The sequence below is a fragment of the Hordeum vulgare genome, chromosome 1H (genome assembly GCF_904849725.1).
Source record: "Hordeum vulgare subsp. vulgare chromosome 1H, MorexV3_pseudomolecules_assembly, whole genome shotgun sequence".
NCBI classification, from domain to species: domain Eukaryota; kingdom Viridiplantae; phylum Streptophyta; class Magnoliopsida; order Poales; family Poaceae; genus Hordeum; species Hordeum vulgare.
In genome coordinates this window covers 469,003,752-469,026,653 of record NC_058518.1, presented here as the reverse complement: position 1 = coordinate 469,026,653, position 22,902 = coordinate 469,003,752, and the positions used below count along the sequence as shown (strand labels likewise).

The 22,902-nt window shown below is 44.0% G+C and overlaps 1 protein-coding gene across 1 annotated transcript; it reads left to right on the top strand.

Moving 5' to 3' along the window:
* Positions 1-17,893: 17,893 nt before the first annotated feature.
* LOC123415354 (protein TRANSPARENT TESTA 1-like) lies at positions 17,894-20,217 on the top strand. The gene is made up of 2 exons (XM_045106731.1): positions 17,894-18,807; positions 19,324-20,217. The coding sequence occupies exons 1-2, from the start codon at positions 18,142-18,144 to the stop codon at positions 19,789-19,791; spliced, it is 1,134 nt and encodes a 377-aa protein (XP_044962666.1). The 5' UTR covers positions 17,894-18,141; the 3' UTR covers positions 19,792-20,217.
* Positions 20,218-22,902: the final 2,685 nt, after the last annotated feature.

Here is a 22,902-nt window from a genome sequence, read left to right as displayed (position 1 = left end):
ATGGTCATAGGAATAAATACTTGACACGCAGAAAACAGTAGCAACAAAATGACACGATCAACATGCTACGTCTATTAGTTTGGGTCTAGTCCATCACATGATTCTCCTAATGATGTGATCCCGTTATCAAGTGACAACAATTGCCTATGGCCAGGAAACCTTGACAATCTTTGATCAATGAGCTAGTCAACTAGAGGCTTACTAGGGACAGTGTTTTGTCTATGTATCCACACAAGTATTGTGTTTCCAATCAATACAATTATAGCATGGATAATAAACGATTATCATGAACTAAGAAATATAATAATAACTAATTTATTATTGCCTCTAGGGCATATTTCCAACAGTCTCCCACTTGCACTAGAGTCAATAATCTAGTTCACATCACCATGTGATTCCAACGAATCCAACACCCATATAGTTCTGGGGTCTGATCACGTCTTGCTCGTGAGAGAGGTTTCAGTCAACGGTTCTGAAACTTTCAGATCCGTGTGTTCTTTACAAATCTTTATGTCATCTTATAGATGCTGCTACTACGTGCTATTCGGAAATGCTCCAAATATCTACTGTACTATACGAATCCGTTTCACTACTCATAGTTATTCGGATTAGTGTCAAAGCTTGCATCAACGTAACCCTTTACGACGAACTCTTTAACCACCTCCATAATCGAGAAAAATTCCTTAGTCCATTAGTTACTAAGGATAAATTTTGACCGCTGCTAGTGATTCAATCATGGATCACTCTCTGTACCCTCAACAGACTTTGAGTCAAGGCACACATCAGGTGCGGTACACAGCATGGCATACTTTAGATTCTACGGCTAAGGCATAGAAGACGACCTTCGTCTATTCTCTTTATTCTGCCGTGGTCGGGTTTTTGAGTCTTACTCAAATTCACACCTTACAACACAACCAAGAACTCCTTCTTTGTTGATCTATTTTGAACTCATTCAAAAACTTGTCAAGGCATGCATCTTATTGAAACTTTCATTAAGCGCTTTTGATCCATCTCCATAGATCTTTGATGCTCAACGTTCAAGTAGCGCAATCCAGGTATTCCTTTGAAAACTCCTTTCAAACAACCTTGTATGCTTTACAGAAATTCTACATTACTTCTGATCCAAAATATGTCAACCACATATACTTATCAGAAATTCTACAGTGCTCCCACTCACTTCTTTGGAAATACAAGTTTCTCATAAACCTTGTACACACCCAAAATCTTTGATCATCTCATCAAAGTGCTTATTCCAACTCCGAGATGCTTGCACCAGTCCATTGAAGGATCGCTGCAGCTTGCATACTTGCTAGTATCTTTAGGATCGACAAAACGTCCTGGTTGTATCACATACAATGTTTGCTCAAGGAAACCGTCGAGGAAACAATGTTTTGACATCCTACGTGCAATATTTCATAAATAATGCATCAACAACTAACATAATTCTAACAGACCTTTAGCATCGCTACGAGTGAGAAAGTCTCATCATAGTCAACTGTTTGATCTTGTCGAAAACATCTTTGCGACAAGTCGAGCTTTTCTTAATAGTGACTTATCACCATCATTGTCTGTTTTCCTTTAAGGATCCATCTTTACTCAATAGTCCTATGACCATCAAGTAATTCTTCCAAAGTCTACACTTTGTTTTCATCCATGGATCCTCTCTCGGATTTCATGGCTTCCAGCCATTTGTCGGAATCTGGGCCCACCATCGCTTTCTCCATAACTCGTAGGTTCACTGTTGCTCAACAACATGACCTCCAAGACAGGGTTACCGTACTACTCTGCAGCAGTACGCGACCTTGTCGACCTACGAGGTTTGTAGTAACTTGATTCGAAGCTCAATGATCACCATCATCAGCTTCCACTTCAATTGGTGTAGGCGCCACAGGAACAACTTCCTGCGCCCTGCTACACACTGGTTGAAGTGATGGTGCAATAACCTCATCAAGTTCTACTACTCTCCCACTCAATTCTCTTGAGAGAAACCTTTCCTCGAGAAAGGATCCGTTTCTAGAAAACAAACACTTTGCTTTTGGATCTGAGATAGGAGATGTACCCAACTGTTTTGGATACCCTACGAAGAAGCATTTATCCGCTTTGGGTTCGAGCTTATCAGATTGAAACTTTTTCACATAAGTGTCGAAACCCCAAACTTTCAAGAAACGACAGTTTAGATTTCTCTAAACCTCAGTCTATACTGTGTCATCTCAACGGAAATACGCGGTGCCCTATTTAAAGTGAATGCGGTTGTCTCTAATGCATAACCCATAAACGATAGTGGTAATTCGATAAGAGACATCACAGCATGCACCATACTAAATAGTGCGTGGCTATGACGTTCAGACACATCATCACACTATGATGTTCCAGGTGGCATGAACTGTGAAACAATTTCCACATTGTCTTAACTGTGTACCAAAAACTCGTAACTCAGATATTCATTTCTATGATCATATCGTAGACAGTTCATCCTCTTGTTACGACGAACTTCACTCTGAAACGGAATTGAACTTTTCAATATTTCAGACTTGTGATTCATTAAGTAAATACTCATGTATCTACTCAAGTCGTCAGTGAAGTAAGAACATAATGATATCCACTGCGTGCCTCAGCACCCATTGGACTGCATACATCAAAATGTATCACTTCCAACAAGTTACTATCTTACTTCATCTCAATGAAAACCAGGCCTTGCTCATATGGTATGATTTGCATGTCACTAGTGATTCGAAATCAGGTGAGTACAAAGATCCATCAGCATGGAGCCTCTTCATGCAATTTATACTAACATGACTCAAGCGGCAGTGCCACAAGTAAGTGGTACTATCATCATTAACTCATATCTTTTGGCACCAATATCATGATCATGTGTAACACTACGATCGAGATTCAATAAACCATTGAAGGTGATTATTCAAGCAAATAGAGTAACCATTATTCTCTTTAAATGAATAATCGTATTGCAATAAACACGATCCAATCATGTTCATGCTTAACGCAAGCACCAAATAATGATTATTTAGGTTTAACACCAATCCCGATGGTAGAGGGAGCGTGCGACGTTTGATCATATCAACCTTGGAAACACTTCCAACACGTATCGTCACCTCGCCTTTAGCTAGTCTCCATTTACGCCGTAGCTTTCATTTCGTGTTACTAATCACTTAGCAGCCGAACCGGTATCCAATACCCTCATGCTACTAGGAATACTAGTAAAGTACACATCAACATCATGTATATCAAATATACTTCTTTCGACTTTTGCCAGCTTCTTATCTACCAAGTATCTAGAGTTGCTCCGCCTCAGTGACTGTTCCCCTCATTACAGAAGCTCTTAGTCTCCGGTTTGGGTTTAATCTTGGGTCTCTTCATTAGTGCAGCAACTGTTTTGCCGTTTCACGAAGTATCCCTTCTAGCCCTTGCCGTTCTTGAAACTTAGTGGTTTTACAAACCATCAACTATTGATGCTCCTTTTGATTTCTACTTTCGCAGTGTCAAAACATCACGAATCGCTCAAGGATCATTGTATCTATCCTTGATATGTTATAGTTCATCACGAAGCTCTCATAGCTTGGTGGCAGTTAGTTTGGAGAACCATCATTATCTCATCTGGAAGACTAACTCCCACTTGATTCAAGTGATTGTCGTACAAAGACAATCTGAGCACACGCTCAACGATTGAGCTTTTCTCCTTTACTTTGTGGACAAAGAATCTTGTTAGAGGTCTCGTACCTTTTAACAAGGGCACAAGCATGAAATCACAATTTCATCTCTTTAGAACATCACTTACGTTCCGTGACGTTTTACAACGTTTTCGGCGCCTTGCTTCTAAGCCATTAAGTATTTTGCACTGAACTATCGTGTAGTCATCAGCAACTTGTATGTCGGATGTTCATAGCATCCACAGACGATGCTCGAGGTGCAGCACACCGAGTGGTGCATTAAGGACATAAGCCTTCTGCGTAGCAACGAGGACAATCCTCGGTTTTACAGACTCAGTCTGCAAAGTTTGCTACTATCAATTTTCAACTAAATTTTCTCTAGGAACATATAAAAACAGTAGAACTATAGCGCAAGCTACATCGTAATTCGCAAAGACCATTAGACTATGTTCATGACAATTAGTTCAATTAATCATATTACTTAAGAACTCCCACTCAAAAAGTACATCTCTCTAGTCATTTGAGTGGTACATGATCCAAATCCACTATCTCAAGTCCGATCATCACGTGAGTCGAGAATAGTTTCAGTGGTAAGCATCTCTATGCTAATCATATCAACTATACGATTCATGCTCGACCTTTCGGTCTCATGTGTTCCGAGGCCATGTCTGCACATGCTAGGCTCGTCAAGCTTAACCCGAGTGTTCCGCGTGCGCAACTGTTTTGCACCCGTTGTATGTGAACGTTGAGTCTATCACACCCGATCATCACGTGGTGTCTCGAAACGACGAACTGTAGCAACGGTGCACAGTCGGGGAGAACACAATTTCGTCTTGAAATTTTAGTGAGAGATCACCTCATAATGCTACCGTCGTTCTAAGAAAAATAAGGTGCATAAAAGGATTAACATCACATGCAATTCATAAGTGACATGATATGGCCATCATCACGTGCTTCTTGATCTCCATCACCAAAGCACCGGCACGATCTTCTTGTCACCGGCGTCACACCATGATCTCCATCATCATGATCTCCATCAACGTGTCGCCATCGGGGTTGTCGTGCTACTCATGCTATTACTACTAAAGCTACATCCTAGCAAAATAGTAAACGCATCTGCAAGCACAAACGTTAGTTATAAAGACAACCCTATGGCTCCTGCCGGTTGCCGTACCATCGACGTGCATGTCGATATTAACTATTACAACATGATCATCTCATACATCCAATATATCACATCACATCGTTGGCCATATCACATCACAAGCATACCCTGCAAAAACAAGTTAGACGTCCTCTAATTTTGTTGTTGCATGTTTTACGTGGTGACCAAGGGCATCTAGTAGGATCGCATCTTACTTATGCAAACACCACAACGGAGATATATGAGTTGCTATTTAACCTCATCCAAGGACCTCCTCGGTCAAATCCGATTCAACTAAAGTTGGAGAAACCGTCACTTGCCAGTCATCTTTGAGCAAAGGGGGTTACTCGTAACGATGAAACCAGTCTCTCGTAAGCGTACGAGTAATGTCGGTCCAAGCCGCTTCAATCCAACAATACCGCGGAATCAAGAAAAGACTAAGGAGGGCAGCAAAACGCACATCACCGCCCACAAAAACTTTTGTGTTCTACTCGAGAAGACATCTACGCATGAACCTAGCTCATGATGCCACTGTTGGGGAACGTCGCATTGGAAACAAAAAATTTCCTACGCGCACGAAGACCTATCATGGTGATGTCCATCTACAAGAGGGGATGAGTGATCTACGTACCCTTGTAGATCATACAGCAGAAGCGTTAGTGAACGCGGTTGATGTAGTGGAACGTCCTCACGTCCCTCGATCCGCCCCGCGAACAATCCCGCGATCAGTCCCACGATCTAGTACCGAACGGACGGCACCTCCGCGTTCAGCACACGTACAGCTCGACGATGATCACGGCCTTCTTGATCCAGCAAGAGAGACGGAGAGGTAGAAGAGTTCTCCGGCAGCGTGACGGCGCTCCGGAGGTTGGTGATGACCTTGTCTCAGCAGGGCTCCGCCCGAGCTCCGCGGAAACGCGATCTAGAGGAAAAACCGTGGAGGTATGTGGTCGGGCTGCCGTGGAAAAGTCGTCTCAAATCAGCCCTAAAACCTCCGTATATATAGGTGGGAGGGAGGGGAGGAGGCAGCCTCAAAACCTAAAGGTTTGGCCGAAATTGGAGGTGGAGGAGTCCTACTCCAATCCTACTTGGAGTAGGATTCCACCTTCCCACTTGGAAACTCTTTCCACCTTGTGTTTTTTCCTTCTCAAACCTTATGGGCCTTAGTGGGAACTTATTCCAGCCCACTAGGGGCTGGTTTATATCTTCCCATAGCCCATGAGACCCCTTGGGGCGTGACACCCCTCCCGATGGTCCCCGGCACCCCTCCCGGCACTCCCGGTACACTACCGATGAGCCCGAAACTTTTCCGGTAATGCACGAAAACCTTCCGGTAACCAAATGAGGTCATCCTATATATCAATCTTCGTTTCTGGACCATTCCGGAAACCCTCGTGACGTCCGTGATCTCATCCGGGACTCCAAACAACATTCGGTAACCAACCATATAACTCAAATACGCATAAAACAACGTCGAACCTTAAGTGTGCAGACCCTGCGGGTTCGAGAACTATGTAGACATGACCCGAGAGACTCCTCGGTCAATATCCAATAGCGGGACCTGGATGCCCATATTGGATCCTACATATTCTACGAAGATCTTATCGTTTGAACCTCAGTGCCAAGGATTCATATAATCCCGTATGTCATTCCCTTTGTCCTTCGGTATGTTACTTGCCCGAGATTCGATCGTCAGTATCCGCATACCTATTTCAATCTCGTTTACCGGCAAGTCTCTTTACTCGTTCCGTAATACAAGATCCCGCAACTTACACTAAGTTACATTGCTTGCAAGGCTTGTGTGTGATGTTGTATTACCGAGTGGGCCCCGAGATACCTCTCCGTCACACGGAGTGACAAATCCCAGTCTTGATCCATACTAACTCAACTAACACCTTCGGAGATACCTGTAGAGCATCTTTATAGTCACCCAGTTACGTTGCGACGTTTGATACACACAAGGCATTCCTCCGGTGTCAGTGAGTTATATGATCTCATGGTCATAGGAATAAATACTTGACACGCAGAAAACAGTAGCAACAAAATGACACGATCAACATGCTACGTCTATTAGTTTGGGTCTAGTCCATCACATGATTCTCCTAATGATGTGATCCCGTTATCAAGTGACAACAATTGCCTATGGCCAGGAAACCTTGACCATCTTTGATCAATGAGCTAGTCAACTAGAGGCTTACTAGGGACAGTGTTTTGTCTATGTATCCACACAAGTATTGTGTTTCCAATCAATACAATTATAGCATGGATAATAACCGATTATCATGAACTAAGAAATATAATAATAACTAATTTATTATTGCCTCTAGGCATATTTCCAACAGTCACATTGCTTGCAAGGCTTGTGTGTGATGTTGTATTACCGAGTGGGCCCCGAGATACCTCTCCGTCATACGGAGTGACAAATCCCAGTCTTGATCCATACTAACTCAACGAACACCTTCGGAGATACCTGTAGAGCATCTTTATAGTCACCCAGTTACGTTGCGACGTTTGATACACACAAAGCATTCCTCCGGTGTCAGTGAGTTATATGATCTCATGGTCATAGGAACAAATACTTGACACGCAGAAAACAGTAGCAACAAAATGACACGATCAACATGCTACGTCTATTAGTTTGGGTCTAGTCCATCACATGATTATCCTAATGATGTAATCCCGTTATCAAGCAACAACACTTGCCTATGGCCAGGAAACCTTGACCATCTTTGTTCAACGAGCTAGTCAACTAGAGGCTTACTAGGGACAGTGTTTTGTCTATGTATCCACACAAGTATTGTGTTTCCAATCAATACAATTATAGCAAGGATAATAAACGATTATCATGAACAAAGAAATATAATAATAACTAATTATTATTGCCTCTAGGGCATATTTCCAACAAAATGGACATATCACCTCCCGAACTCCGTTTTCTTGCGGAGTACTCCTTCTGGTCGAAAAAAAAATCATTATATATTCTCCCGAAAGGTCTAGCCCTTGTATCGCGCAAATTACCTCTATTTTCGTTTCGAGCCTATTTCTGCCGCAGATTTAGAGCAAGATGTCATCTCAGGAATCTGTAGGGGAGAACGACCTCCCTCAAGTCTATGAAGAAGTAAATGTTGATCTGAAAAGAATGGAGGTCATGGAGGCCAAGGAAAGGCTACCTAAAGAAATTAAGGGCAAAAGTAAGGAGACGAATCCGGCGTTGGACGAAGGGCAATCTGTGCTCAACAAGAAGAAGCTGAGGAAGAGGATTTTCTTCAACCTTACCTCCACCTTTTACCTCCATCCTTGATCGCACTCTTGAGGTTATGTGAAATAACTCGTGTTCGTAATACTTATCTCACCCGTGAAGTTGTTTTTCTCGAGAAACATATCACAGAGCTCCAAGCTATAAATCAAAGATTGATGGCCCTATTGGAATCAAAAGACAGGACAACTCCATGACCATCACCTCCGAAGGAAGACAACTAAGCACGGGTATGGGCAATCCCCTTGGCTTGTGACAAGCTTGGGGGAGTTGCCCGGTATCGTATCACCATCACATCTTTTGCCTTTACCTTTTCTTAGTTTGATCCTTTTTGGTTTTATCTTTCTCTAGTAGACTAAAGTTCTTTGTGATCTAGGCTTGAATTTTGCTTTGTGTCACCCCCGATGTATTCGAGTTCGTGAGTCATATAATATAGAGTGTTTTAGTTAAGGGCCTTGCTTCATGCCATGATCTAAAGAAAAGAATGCTGAAAGAACAAAAGCATGAAAGATCATGTAATGATCTTATGCGAAGTGATGGCTTCACATATAAAAAGAATGTTGATTGAAACTTGGAGGGTGCTTGGATATATTTTAGTCCCATGACTAAAAGTAGTGGGACTAAAACTTGCTAGCCTCACCCATGCTTGGATCCAAATACTAAATAGACTAAAATCAAGTTAATGAGTATTTACTATCCTCTAAACCCTCCAATCCAAAACTCGCATGTGTTAAAGGAGAGGAGTTAAATGAGGAGAGAGAGGACTAATCCACATTTTAGTAGGGGTACCCCTGACTAAAAGATTTTAGCCTCAAGACTAGTTTTAGCCTCTCTTTAGTCAGGGGTGCTTGGAACTTTAGCCTCTTAAAGAGACTATTTTTAGTCAAACTAGTTTTAGTCCCTTGGATCCAAGCACCCTCTTGTTGTGGGTGGAAAAACGTAGATCTTGGTCATTGCTGCAATTAATAGGAAGTAATAAGGAAAGAGAGGTTCACATATAAATATATCATCTTTGACACCATCTATGATTGTGAACACTCACTAAACTATTGCATGCTTAGAAGTAGATGTTGAACAAGGAAGACAACATAATGAATTATGCTTGCTTGGTTCCGAGCAATGATTATATGACTAGAGATCCCTTAGCATGTGACGATTGCTTCCACCCCATATCAGCCAAAACTCCCGCACTAAGTAGAGATACTACTTGTGCATCCATACACCTTCAACCCAGTTTTGCCATGAGAGTCCACCATACCTACCTATGGATTGAATAAGATCCCTCAAGTAAGTTGTCATTGGTGTAAGCAATAAGAATTGCTCCCTAAATATGTATGATCTATTAGTGTGTGGAAAATAAGCTTTGTACGAACCTGTGATGAGGAAGACATAAAAGCGACAGACTGCATAATAAAGTTCTTTATCACAGGAGGCAATATAAAGTGACGTTCCTTCACACTAAGAGGTCACACATCCAAACCTCAAAAGCGCATGACAACCTCTGCTTCCCTCTGCGAAGGGCCTATCTTGTACCTTTACTTTTTGCCCTTGAAAGAGTCATGGTGATCTACACCAATTCCTTATTTCACCTTTATCTTGGCTAACGTCATATGCTAGGGAAAGATATATATTCATATGTCAACTTGGAAGTAAGTATTCATGAATTATTATTGTTGACATCACCCTTGACGTAAGCAGTTGGGAGGCGAAACTATAAGCCCCTATCTTTCTCTGTGTTCAGCTGAAACTTTGATCTCATGAGTACCACATGAGTTGTAGCAATTGTAGAAGACAAAAAGATGATTGAGTATGTGGATTTGCCTTACAAGCTCTTACTTGACTCTTTCTGATGTTATGATAAATTGCAATTGCTTCAATGACTAAAGGCTATTGGTTGTTAATTCTCAATAAGGTTCTTGATCCATACTTTACTTTGTGAAGGAATTGTCACTTTAGCATAAGAGATTATATGATGATATTGCTGTTCTGATTATGATCATGATGCCTGCATGGCCGCATTTTGTTTTGTCGACACCTCTATCTCTAAACATGTGGGCATATTTATTGATCTCGGCTTCTGCTTGAGGACAAGCGAGGTCTAAGCTTGGGGGAGTTGATACGTCCATTTTGCATCATGCTTTCATGTTGATATTTATCGCTTTATGGTATGTTATTACACTTCACGGTACAATACTTATGCCTTTTCTCTCTTATTTTGCAAGGTTTACATGAAGAGGGAGAATGCCGGCAGCTGGAATTCTGGCCTTAAAAAGGAGCAAGTTTGGGATACCTATTCTGGCAACTCCAAAAGCCGTGAAATTCAACGAGGAATTATTTAGGAATTTATAAAAAATACTGGGCCGAAGAAGTACCAGAGGGAAGCCACCAGGAGGCCACAAGCCTGCTAGGCGCGGCCTACCCCCTGGCCGCGCCTAGGGGGCTTGTGGGCTCCCTGTTGGCCCTCTGGCTCCCCTCTTTTGCTATAAGGAGGGTTTCGTTCCAGAAAAAATCAGGAGGAGGCTTTCGGGAGGAATTGCCACCGCCACGAGGCGGAACTTGAGCAAAACCAATCTAGAGCTTCGGCAGGGTCGTCCTGCCGGGGAAAATTCCCTCCCGGAGGGGGAAATTGTCGCCATCGTCATCACCAACACTCCTCTCATCGGAGGGGACTCATCACCATCAACATCTTCATCAGCACCATCTCATCTCCAAACCCTAGTTCATCTCTTGCAACCAATCTCCGTCTCGCGACTCCGATTGGTACCTGTAAGGTTGCTAGTAGTGTTAATTACTCTTTGTAGTTGATGCTAGTTGGATTACTCGGTGGAAGATTATATGTTGAGATCCTTGATGCTATTCAAAACCTCTCTGGTCATGAATATTATTATGCTTTGTGAGTAGTCACTTTTGTTCCTGAGGACATGGGATAAGTCTTGCTATAAGTAGTCATGTGAATTTGGAATTCGTTCGATATTTTGATGTGTTGTATGTTATCTCTCCTCTAGTGGTGTTATGTGAACATCGACTACATAACACTTCACCATTATTTGGGCCTATAGGAAGGCATTGGGAAGTAGTAAGTAGATGATGGGTTTCTAGAGTGACAGAAGGTTAAACCCTAGTTTATGCGTTGCTTCGTAAGGGGCTGATTTGGATCCATTAGTTTAATGCTATGGTTAGACTTTGTATTAATTCTTCTTTCATAGTTGCAGATGCTTGCGAGAGGGGTTAATCATAATTGGGATGTTTGTCCAAGTAAGGGCAGCACCCAAGCACCGGTCCACCCACATATCAAACTATCAAAGTAGCGAACGCGAATCATATGAACATGATGAAAACTAGCTTGACAGAAATTCCCATGTGTCCTCGGGAGCGCTTTACCTCCTATAAGAGTTTGTCCAGTCTTGTCCCTTGCTACAAAAGGGATTGGACCACTTTGTTGCACCGTTGTTACTATTGTTACTTGCTACTTGCTACGAATCATCTTACCACACAACTATCCGTTACCGACAATTTCAGTGCTTGCAGAGATTACCTTGTTGAAAACCACTTGTCAGATCCTTCTGCTCCTCATTGGGTTCGACACTCTTACTTATCGAAAGGACTACGATAGATCCCCTACACTTGTGGGTCATCAGTGCCCTGGGGTGATGTTCGGCGTCCGATGCCACCCTGTCGCTCCCTCGAGGCGGGCGGTCAGGTTGTTCATAATCCGTTCGCTTGGGGGATGCGAGCCTTGGGGCTTCGTCATCGAATTGTGGCAACAGTCGGGGACATGGGTAACTTTTCTTCTGATCTAGCCATCCCAGTTCGTGCTCTTCCTCGGCGGCTAGTACCTTCGTCCATCTGTTGTTTATAGTGTCTTGTTCGGCTTGGAGTTGACGCTCCCTTTCCTTTAAACTTCGAGAGGTAGCTAGAACTAGCTGTCGGAATTCTTCATGGCCTCCAAGGTCGTCAGGTATCGCGAGGTCTTCATCCTCTGGGTAGCCGGCGGGGGGAATATAATCATCGTCGTCTGACCTATTGATGTCGTCAGGACCGTCCTGCTCCTCGGGTTGGTCCGCATCATCGAGCGGATGTTCTGGCATAGCGTGGTTGTGTGGGTTTTATTTTCCCCATTTTCTTGTGTAGGGACTTTTCTTTGTTTGCCTTAGCGCACTTACGCTGCTTTTGGCATTTTGAATTCTCCTCCCCAGATTTGTCATCGTTCGACTCAGGGGGAAGGTCACCGTTGTTACCGGGCGTGTCCACCATGTAGACGTCATAAGTGGTTGTTGCGGTCCATCGCCCTGCGTTTGTGGGTGTGGGTTCCTCGGACTCTTCGTCCATGCCCTCAAGCTCCTCGGAGTCGTAATCTAACGTGTCGGTTAAATCTTCGATGATTGCTACTAAGTGGGTGGTAGGTGCGCCGTAAAAGTCCTCATATTCCGTGTCGTACTGAGAGTTGTTTGGGTTGTCTGAGATGTGCAACGATTGGATCAGGCCGAGCATCTTGCTTAATGCCATGGACTCGTCCTGCTGCATCATCGGATAATTTTCGGACTTAGCCTCAATGGCCACCGTGAGGAAGGTGTGTTCGGCTAAAGCCTTTTGCAGCGATCCCGTCGTCCGAGTTAAGCCCGATCTAGAGTCCAACTCTTCGAAATAGAGGGATCCAAGGACGTGGTCGGACGCGGGGCCCAAACTTAAAGCTTTGGGGTTTCCACTCCCCCCGGTCGAGGTCGGGATCGTTGTGAGGGCTAGATTGGTTTGTGGACGGGTCGGGGCTCTGAAACTCTCCGACCTTGCTCCTTGATCGGGGATGGGACTTGAGTCTGCACGCGGCGTTATGCTGCCGAACAAGAGAACTTGTCCGGGGACAAAGATGTCGCCGTTGTTGATATGGCGATCCTACAGTGGAACTCTCAATGAAAGCACCAATGTTGGGGTCAAATCCAGCAGATCTTGGGTAGGTGGTCCCGAACTTTGGACCTTGGATCGATGGGTTGCAGGAAGAGAGGGGAGATAGTAGTTTACTGAGGTTCGGGCCCTCCTATGGAGGTAATACCCTACATCCTGCCTGATTGTATTGATGGAGATGATTTACAGAGTTGATCTACCTCGAGATCGTATATGCTAAACCCTAGATGATTCAGCCTCCTTTATAGGGATAGGGGTCCCTAGTTTATATAGACACCAGGGTCCTGAGAGTTTAGAAGATATTGACAATATTCGGGAATAGATGAGCCGACCTAGTCTTTCTGAGCTTGGAGTACACGCCATTCTTCGGGATATTCCTTCTAGAGTAAAGGTCGCCATCAAGCCCGGTCTTCTCGAGCGCGGCCCAATGAGCGCATCCGATATTGACTAACCGGCCACCCGAGGACCCTAGAATCCCGGACTCCCTCACCCGCCCTGACCTAGATGGGGCCGAAAAGGGCCCATATATATCTGGTTTGGGATGGCTCTACCGTTAGGCATCGTGCCATCCTGCAGCTAAGCGGCCGCGCCATCGCCACCTCACCATCCACAACTACACCATGAGAGACAACACGTCACTGCCGGAACCGTCGAGGACCTAGGGGCGCCGCCGCCAGCCACCACCTCCCGAGCAAGGGGTCGCGCGAGGAAAGTCAGGTCCCCCACCGCAGACACCACGCATGGAAGGCCCAGTGGCGCATGCCAGCGGCGGCAGGAGGGGTTAGGAGGACGAAGGAGACACTAGAGGAAGGGAGGGGAGCCCCCGGTCGTCTCACTCGAGGAGACGACATGGGGGACACGGCTTCAGGATCTTGTCGCGCAATGTACCAAATCTAATATTCATCTTGTTGAAGGCGTTTCCATGGAATATTATCAATTCTAGACAGCTACGAAGCAATAACATTTCGTAGGGTGGTGTCGCCTTAAAAAGAAAATCGACATATGTGTGATATAGAGTTCATCGGTACATAAGGGTTTTTGCCACGGTTCTGGTACATATCCCTCATATGGTTCTGCATTCGACTCTACACGACTAAAGCTAATATGCATAGTGTCGAAGACGTTTTCGCTGAATATTATCACTCTAAACAGCAGGGTGTTAGACAATTATGATAGATAGTTTAAACGCATCATGCAATTTCTACACCTCTATCCTCTCTATGATCTCCCCCCATATACAACAATCTTGATCTCTATCGAGTTGTCACTTTCTTGTACACCACGGCTTATTGTTGCCTCCAACAAATATATAGCCCAAGATCACTTACGGGTGGAGTTACACTTCCAACTTACATGGTATACAAAGTCTCTTCCTCTACAGATCATTGATCGCAGCTAGCGCATTGTCGAGCGACGATGACAGGAACTACACCCGCTGCTCTCACTCGCACCATCGGTGCCATGATCTCCACCTCATCATCATCGCCGCAGCCTCCTCCACCTCCACCGTATTCTTCGGCTAACCACCACAAGACAATCTAACTAGGAAACATTTCCTCCTCTCGAAGGCCATCGTCCTGCCCGGGATCAATGGCGCCCAGATAGGCCACTTCCTCAACCCAGAGAGTCCGGCACCGCTGGTTACCATCACCATCACATAATATAACACATTTGTCTCCATCATGGCGATAGTAAACACACGTATCATCCTCACTATTGACAAAGCCTGCAAATGTTGGAGTTCCCTCAAAATTATCATGACATTGCTTAGGTGTTTGTTTCAGCAGGCCATACACAAATTTTAACAATGTATACACCTTTCTTCTTGACCCTTTATCACAAACCCATCTTCACGTTCATTTGATGAACGATAAGACCATTAGAGACACCAGTGAAAACAATACTCGAATGGAGGTCGGTATAGCGACATGTGAATATACGTCGAAGTAATCTTCGCATTATCTATGAGTGTAGCCCTTGACCACAAGTCGCGCCTTGTACTTATTAATGGTGTCATCAGGCCTAAGTTCTTTTTGAAGACTCACTTACAACTCACTGGTTTTACAACCATATGATTGTTCAACTAGGTCCCAAGTTCAATTCGAAAGAAAGAGTCCATCTCATTATGAACAATTTCTTTCGAGACGATGTAGATGTCTCTGTATAGATGACTTCATTATCAAAGGATTTTGCAATCCTTTGTCTCTTACTCCTCGTGAGATTTTGGCGAAGAAAATAAAGTCCATCAAGAAACCAAAATAAAACACCAAAAAGAAGTTGGGCTCCTCCAAAGACACAAACTGGTATTGACGAACATTCATGCCGCATGTCCCATGCCTGGCCCAGCAAGGCAAACACGTGTGTGGTGTTCTCTTCCTCTCCCCATTCCACCACTTAGTAGAGTGGGGAAATTTCAATATTTCACATGGTCTCACATGCATCATCTCTACTCTTGGGGTGGGACTAAAGATTGTACCTCAACCTGTCATTTATATATGGGCCTTTATGATTACTTAGGAATTGTCGAAAATGTACAAGTGCCAAGCCCATTAATTCTAACATAAGTGGCCATCTATAGAGCTCTTCCTTGGCATTTTGGGCGCATGTTAAAGAACCAATGCTCACGCGCCGCTGGAAAACGGGTGGGCCCAATATTACGTTGAGAGTTGACCACTTCAAATAGACCAAGCACTGTTGACCAAATAATATAGATCATTGACAATAGACCACCGACCGTTAACTTTAGAAGAATTTGCAAAATTTAAAATTCAGGAATTCACTATTTTTTCAAGATTTTGAAAAAAACATTAATTCAAAAATATTCATAGATTCGGAAAAACTTCACAAATTTGGGAAAAGTTTGTGAATTCAAAAGTAGTTCGCAAACTCAAAAAAATTGTGAGTTCAAAAAAAACTGTACAAGTTTAAATAAATGTTGGATTTGAAAAAAATTATGCGTTTAAAAAATGTTCATGGATTTGAATAATGTTTACACATTTTAAAAAGTGTAGAAAAGGGAAAAAGAGAAAGGTGAAAAACAAAACCAGAGGGAACCAGCAGGGCAGATAATATTGGCAAGCCTCTCACTGGGCGCTTAGTGCATAGATGGGGGTGTGCGCCCCATACCAATAAGCCTTTGTTTGTTGCTATAAGCGCCAAATAGGATTTGACAATATTTATGGGGCATGGCCGCTCTTCTGATCAACTACATCCATGACAACTGGCCCTCTGTTTCCACAATACTTTCAATACGTACGGCCACAGTATCTTCATCACTCTGGCGGCCGATGTTGTTGCGTTTGAGTTTTCGACAAACTTGTATGTCATGTCCACCTGCATGTTGGCATGTGCTTTTCATCCATATGCAAAAATATGCTAGTATAGCCTAGTCTTTCGTATGTGACATGCTCTACTACTATACTTATCGAGTTGCTAAAGTGAATTAAGCCTAACCAAAGTTTTCTTATAATATTATGACACATGTAACAGGTACTCCCAAAACACACACCACATCCAGCTAGAAAACAAGATATGCGATGACGTGGTATAATATAAGGATCCCTATAATATATGGGAAAAGCTAACCATCAGCCGACAGATTATAATGGCCGCATCAGCCACCTCCTCCGTAAGACACGCGTCCAAGTGACTATGCGGTTCTGCAACAAAGACTATGTTTCTGAAACATATACGATGTTGCAATGGTCTACTATAGATTTATGTTCTGACCATCCGGCCGCCATGAACGTTGCAAAAAAATTCCGCAACTTAATCTTTGTTGTAAAAATTCCTGAAACATGACCTTTGTTGCAAAAAATTCCCCCGCAAAAATACCTATGTTGCAGAAAGATGAAGAAAAAAATCCTGCAACAAGCAAATTGTTTCTGAAACTCGACCGTTGTTTCAGGAATTAACGGATCCAAAGTTTATTTCTTGCAACAAAGCGAAAGTTTCTGCAACTCAGTCATCGTTTCAGGAATTATGGGGTGCCTGACCGGAGCAGATCCGACGACCACGTATAGATCGGACGGCCCTCCAAGTGGTGGTGGATGCGTAGCAGGCCCCATAATATATTCCAGAGAGGTAAGCAGCGCATCCTGATCTCTCTGTCACACGACTACATATTAGTCAGCAGATAGCATGCTTATTTAGTGCATAATCCATAGTAAAGCGTGCAGAGAGAGCTAGAGGCGTGTAGCCAACAATCTCCCTACGCACCTCGTCAGAAAGGGACGTAGCTGGTGTACATACGTACTCTAGCAATCATTCATTCAATCTTTCATTGTATTAAGTACTCCGTATTAACTACCACAATCAGTATCATCTACCGTGAGTATAGTATCGTATACGTCACTATTGAATTCATGCTATAATCAACTCATACAAAAGTTCGAACTGATGAAGGACGGCAGACAATATATTTCAACGGGAGGAAGTGATCGAGATTTTTTGTCAGATTTCACAGGCCTATTCCCAGCCGATCGAAAACTCCATAAACGTTTTTTGACATGCCATGATCGATTGGGCAGCTGAGAATTGACCCCCAGTACACGGATCAATATTCGCAGAGATATATAGATCAGTCGAGAACCTAGTACCACCCTCCTCTCCGTCCATAGTATCTGTACCCGCCGTCCGGGAGACGGCGGCGGCATTACACACACACACACACACACGGAGTCACGGGTGGCCGGGCGCACCCCATTCCACGTCAACCTCGCTGTCGTGCTCAAGGCATCAATCAAATACTCCATAGCACACATAGATGCCCGGATTGTACAGCCCGACCTTTTCACACGCGAGAGCTGGAGAGACCACGCGCCTGCCTGCGGATGCAGCCCCGGCTTAACAATCCGCTTACCTCACCAGCCTTCCAAGCTCCAGAGGGGCGCGTATAAAGCTCTTGGGGAGGAGAGCACCACCAACGGCTCACCAGCTTCCCCAGCTTTCTTTCCCGGCTTCTTCCCGGCCGTGACATGCACGGCTTGACGTAGACATAGACGACCCCTGCAGCTGCACTGGCGCCCCTCTCCACTGAGAACCCGCCGCCCGCATATAAAGCCGGCCGGGGCGTGCGCTGCGATATACTCTATTGCAAGCGAGGCACGCACGCACGCACGAACGTCTAGCTAGGTAGATACAGAGAGAAGGGGTCCGGGGTCCGGATTGTGCCGTATATGGTGCTGAGTGCTCACGCCATGGAGAGCGTGCGCTTCTTCGAGTGGCTCAGGCCGCGGTCGCCCACATCCTCCTCGTCGTCGTCGTCGGTGCTCTCATCGACGCCGTCGAGAGATCGCCTGGTGCCCGGTGAAGACCCAAGCACCATGCTGTGCTTGCCGCTCCTCGGCAGGGTCGGGGCTGGGGAGAAGACGACGACGAGCACCACTGGTGGTATCCCTGTTGCTGCTGGCGCGCAGACAAGCCCTATCAAAGAAGAGGTGAGCGGTATCACGGAAGACGCCGGTGTTGACCTCAACATCGGCTTGCCTGCCAGTCGCTGGTATAGTTCTGAAGAAGAGGTGCCGCCCATGGCCATGGCCATGGATGAGGAGGAGGAGGACGAGGAGGAGGAGGAAGAGGTGGAGACGGAGGAGGAAGATGAGAAGCCAAGGTACGAGTACGACAGGTGCAAGGTGGAAACAGGCGTGCACGTTGAACACGGTGAGATGCTGGTGGAGTCAGTGGAGGGGTCAGATGACCACGTATCAGTGGACGGGGAAGAGAGCAGCGGCTGCCGCCACCGCCGGTTCTGGATCCCGACGCCGGCGCAGATACTCATCGGCGCGGTGCAGTTCGTCTGCCACGTATGCAGCAAGACCTTCAATAGATACAACAACATGCAGGTGACTGATCGATGCCCCGCCTTTGTTTAATTTCGACTAACTACTTAGATTTGCGGTGAATCCAAGTTTTCCAATTCATCTTCAACTTTGATTCTTGTTCAAGCGACCTAGTTGATTTTTGAATTTTATTTTTCACGTATGAACACATGCATATATCGTTGGGGTTCCCTTAATGAATATAGGTGGCGTGCAATACTTCGATCGAGCGAGACAAGAATTGAACGATATATTCCTTCTGCTTGTGTCTCCACTCTCAACCCGGCCTCGTGCATGCATACATGCATGCATCTTCATATTTGCCGAATACCCTAGCAAATATTCCTAGCCGCCCGCAAGGAATCAAATAAATATATACTACTACTTGAAATTGGAAATGGAACTAGACCACGTAGTATTCACACAGGCATGCATCTTGTGTATCCACCCAAACATATCAAATTCCTTCTAGACTTTGCTAGCTAGCTCCATGCATTGTTTCTCATCCGGGCGAGCAATATATGTTGGTGCTGCGTGCAGATGCACATGTGGGGCCACGGGCGGGAGTACCGGAAGGGCCCGGAGTCGCTCAAGGGCGCGGCGGGGCAGCCGACCCACGCGGCGGCGCTGGCGCTGCTGCGGCTGCCGTGCTACTGCTGCGCGGCGGGGTGCCGGAACAACGTGGCCCACCCGCGCGCGCGGCCGCTCAAGGACTTCCGCACGCTGCAGACGCACTACCGGCGCAAGCACGGGGCCAAGCCCTTCGCCTGCCGCCGCTGCGCCAAGCCCTTCGCCGTCAAGGGCGACTGGCGCACGCACGAGAAGAACTGCGGCAAGCGATGGTTCTGCGCCTGCGGCTCCGACTTCAAGCACAAGCGCTCCCTCAACGACCACGTCCGCTCCTTCGGCGGCGGCCACTTCCCCGTCGCCCCCGCCGACGCGCCCGCGCCGACGCCGACGCAGCAGCAGCGCATCATACGGTTCGATCAGTGCCACGCCCGTGCGTGATGCTGCTTGACGGATGAATGAATTGACAGGGTTTATTAATTAATTATTGATCGTCGAACCACCATTAGCTAGCTTGTTTTGAGCACCTGCGATTGGCATATACTCCATATATAGACGTGTACGTACGTAGAAGCTTGGAACATACCCGCGCGTTTATACAATAATAATAAGATCATAGAGGTTTGCCGTGAAGATGATAGCTAGGCTGTGAAGTAGCCGAATTTTCTTTAGGAGGAGCTGCACATACTGGCAGTTTGTGAGGGAGAAAATTTGTCAGCTTCACAGGCCAAAGTAATCTAATGGCAGATATAGTATGTATCAAATGTAATATCAAGCATGCATGATTTCAAATTGTATGTGATTAACGAGATGGACTATTTAATCACTTGTTAACGTCTGACTGGTCGTTGATCATTATTTAGGTGATGGCGTGTCTCTTTTCTTGTTTTTCATGAGTGCGTACATTCCTCCTGCAGCTTAATTTTAATTATGATCAGTTTTCCTTTTACTAAGATTGGAAGAACATGACCATATATGCGGTCTCTTTTCTTTAGACAGCGGAAATCATAAGTTTTGAATAATCCCAAACATATTCATACATATAGATAATGTATTTTATCTATATAGATTACAAAATTAAACATGTACACATGCATTTTGATATGGAAACATGACTGTTTGCTGCACACGGTTACATATATTGTGGCACACTATACAATATCTTATTCTGTAATTTTTTGCGGGCTATGTTGTTTTTATAAAATTCATAATTTTATGTTTCTATCTATTCTCAAAATGCATAATTTTAACGAGATGTGATTTATTTTCTCTAGAAACATTTGGGGCTCATTCGGTTTATAGGATTTTCAAATTTGAGGAATAGGAAGAGTAAAGGATTAGAGTGCCTGCCTACTCCGATCCTTAAAAAAATTCCATGAGATTTGACCCAATGGTAGAATCCTAAGGAATGAGTTTAGAATGGACACAATCGTAAGAAATGTAGTACTTCTATTCCTTTGAAATGAATGTTAAACATGAGGAAAAAATCGCATAGATGGAAATCCCATAAGGAATCCTCTAAAAGTCTCCAAACCAAATGACGCCTCAACCATGTATGAGAAATGAGAGAGTTATGTACTGCCGAGTTCACGAAAAATGTGATATCTTGTAATATTTTGTATTAGTACTATCCTCTCAAATATATCACATTCTCCCTTTTGCCCCCCTCCCCCCCCCCCCCCCCGACGTGACTTTGTCAGAACTTTCCTTTCCATTTTTTTTCAAAACTAGAAGTGTCTATGAATTGACTTAGAAATAGTTATTCATATATCCTCGTCCCTGTTATCCCTATGTACTTACATGAATCACCGGGTTTAGATTGTATGGTCTTGAAGTTAGCATCAAACACAGAAATTAAAAGGAAAACAATTTAAAAATCTTGTTAGAATCTAAATTGGTTTTTGATAAGGTGTATTTGTCCCTGCATTCCTTTATATAAGGTGTTTTTATTTTTTGACAAAATTCCACAATGTAACATGCATTTCTTGTAAATCCTTGTAATTCCTAATTAGCCCTCCAGAAAAAGGAAAGTATCTCTCTCATGATTGCATGTTTCTCTAATTGTATCAAAAAAAAGGAAACTATCTCTCTCTCAATTGCGTGTATCTCTTACTTTCCTAGACTCATTGATTTACTTGCCACTAATTAATGAATTTGTCAAGGACAATTTTTTCCTAACACCCCTATAATTATGTGTCTTGACCACCGTGTCAAAAGTTATACACCATACATAAAGGAATGGAGGGACAAATAATATTACTTTTTTTCATTGAACTAACAAGTGGGGCCCACTTATTTGGAAGCAAGACATATATTCACTATGGGCATACCAAATTATTTCAAATTTTCTCAAATATCATCAAAATTTATTCAAGTATGTCAACTTCGGTGAACAGGTTGAACCCACTAATCATACCCCATGTCATATACACACTAAAAAACTAAAATTTTGAGTCTCCACGCAATCAATTGCAATAGCATCCTCTGTTTGGGACCTGCCTTGGAAATTTGGGGAAATAAAAAAAAATGGTTGAAGGCCAACGGAAGGGATCACAACTTAAAGGGTAAAAATATAATTGCATTTTTGTTGTCTCCTCTAGGTCATATTTAAGAAAGTGGAGAACTTGGTTGTATCTTTCTTTCTTTCTCGGGTGATTTGCATAGTGTTGTAACACTTCTAATTTTATAGATCTAGTTGTAGGACCTTTAGGGTCCCTTGCCCTTGTTTTAAAAAGGTTGGGGTGGGAGGTAAAATGTGACAAGACTTTCAATTGGGTAAAAAAAACCACAAGGTCGCAACTAGAGTGTAAAATGTAGAATGCACTTAGAAAATATTTGCATTAGAATATGTAAATTGTGTGTGCATTTTGTCCTAGAAAGTATTTCCATAATATATAATGTTAAAATGTTAATCCTACGAGGGGTCTCACCTTATCCTACATGGCGTATGCGTGGCAATTGTCAAAGCTAAGTCAACAAAAATCCTAAGCAATTTATCATTGTCCAGAAGTTAAAGAAGGGAACAAGATAAAGGGAAAAATCTTGAAATAAAGTCTCAAGACAAAGAAGCACATTAGGTTAAGAGACATATAGACCATAGAACATATCTTTCCTCTCCCACACTATTGGATCACAAATTAACTACCTTACCTCTCCTACCTCCCACCTCAAGGGTAGTCTTGGTGATTTTTCATGGACCCTAGCATATAACATCTATCCCCCAATGGACATATGCATTCCATTCACTCTCACTTGAGTAAACTCAAGGGGAGAATACACCCTCCAAGGGACCTTCTAAGGCTTGAGACTAGGTATGAGGATCCGAGAGAACTCAAAAGGGTCGGATCAACGAATGAAGGGAGCATGGAAGTGGTCGCATCGACGGGTGCACGACGTCTTCTCTCATCGCCTATCCTAACATAGGAGTTGGTCTTGTCCACCAGGTGACTGAAATATTCAAAAGGGCCGGTGTGTCAAATTTGCTAGCATATAATAACCTTTTCATAAGGCCCATGTACATGAATCCTTATCGTACAATTTTCCTAAACAATA